Source organism: Haliotis cracherodii, unplaced genomic scaffold (assembly GCF_022045235.1).
Source record: "Haliotis cracherodii isolate W230 unplaced genomic scaffold, xgHalCrac1.p SCAF_16, whole genome shotgun sequence".
Taxonomy (NCBI): domain Eukaryota; kingdom Metazoa; phylum Mollusca; class Gastropoda; order Lepetellida; family Haliotidae; genus Haliotis; species Haliotis cracherodii.
Window position 1 is genome coordinate 2,728,346 of NW_027266271.1, and position 1,452 is coordinate 2,729,797.

General features: G+C 42.4%; 1 protein-coding gene across 1 annotated transcript; it reads left to right on the forward strand.

Annotated features, from left to right (window-relative positions):
- Positions 1-225: 225 nt before the first annotated feature.
- On the forward strand, positions 226-1,068 carry LOC139463340 (uncharacterized). Its single transcript, XM_071244589.1, has one exon. The coding sequence runs from the start codon at positions 226-228 to the stop codon at positions 1,066-1,068; it is 843 nt and encodes a 280-aa protein (XP_071100690.1).
- Positions 1,069-1,452: the final 384 nt, after the last annotated feature.

Consider the following 1,452-nt stretch of genomic DNA (forward strand, 5'->3'; position numbering starts at 1 on the left):
TCTTTTAAGTGGTAGAGATTTAAAATTTGGGCTTGATGTAAGCTTTCTAAACTATTTACTGGATATGGTTGATTGGTATGGGATTCACTCTAGTTCTCACTAAGGAAGCTGATGATGGATCATGATTCCTAGGATGAATCTAGAATAAAGAGAAGTGATAAGCACTGTTGAAGTTACAACATATCTCATGCAGGCGTTACTTACTCCTTATTTGCAGTCAGAAGGATGGCTGACATTCTCACCCTGGATGTTGATGAAGAGGAGATCAAGCAATGGGGATCGGTACATCTAGAGGTGATGGAGGGGGCGCCAGGAATGAAATTTATTAAATTCATACCAAATATGGACTGCCCTGCCTGTCTTGACACTAAGACATTTGCATCGCGACGTGACTTTGAAGAACATTGGGCGCGAACGCATCACAGGGTGCATAAATCATTTGCTTGCCCTGTAAAGAAGTGTCATGACTGTCGCGCTTCACTAAAAACTTTAAAATACCATATTGCGCACAAGCATTTAAATTCAAATGTTATTACCTCTCAGGTTGATAAGCTTTGCGCAGATGTGACTGTTGGAGTGGAAAGAAATGAAAATTTCGTTGACCCTGGGGTTTACTGTTTGTCCTGGCAGACATGGCGTCCCCGGGGCAAGAGGGCGGGTAAGAAGGGGAAATCAGCAAAAGCATCTTCCTCTTGCTCTGCCCTGTCTGTCCAAACGTCACAGACTGTCACAGAACTTAAGAAAGAAATTGATTCAGTTCCTCTCAAATGTTCACTCCCAAATATGCCATCTGTGTCCGATTTGCAGATGGAAATTGCAGCTCTAAGAGAGCGCAATATTGTGATGCAGCAGGCTCTTGCCGCTCGCCATGGGGCACACTGGCCTACCTGCCTGGATATTCCCACAAACAGGCCCCAGCTTGATGAATTTATCGCCAAGGGCTGGGAGGCAATGGCCGTGCTACAGTCTGCCGAGGGTAGGCGATTTCAGCAGCAGCTTGACCAGCGTCGCGCTGCTGACGCCTTCATCCGAGGTATGGCACATGGCAGTGGCAGTCAGCCGGCATAATAATCTGTCTTTGAGAGGAAATTTCCTTCTAATTTTTCTTGCAATTTCTTTTTATGAAGGCTCTTATTTTTTTTCTTTCATTGATCATCTTATCTTTTCTCTCTTGATTTCTTTGAGATGTATTCTTGTGTTCATTGATTCATGTGGAAAACAGCCAGACCCATATCCTGGAAAAGGACAGAACATTCTATTCAAGAACTGTGTGTGAAGAAACTGAACTGTGTTTTCAAGAACCAAAGATTGTGTGTTTCACAGACTGATAATTGTGCTTCACTGACATATTTCCTGGTGAAGAATTACCTTATTATAATAATAAGAATGTGTTTTCATATCTAAGGATATTAATTCTTGGATTTCCATTTCTTGGGATACATGTAAGTATTA

Bases quoted from the DNA above. Each gene is read 5' to 3' on its own strand.
- LOC139463340 (XM_071244589.1), top strand. From the start codon at position 226: ATGGCTGACATTCTCACCCTGGATGTTGATGAAGAGGAGATCAAGCAA.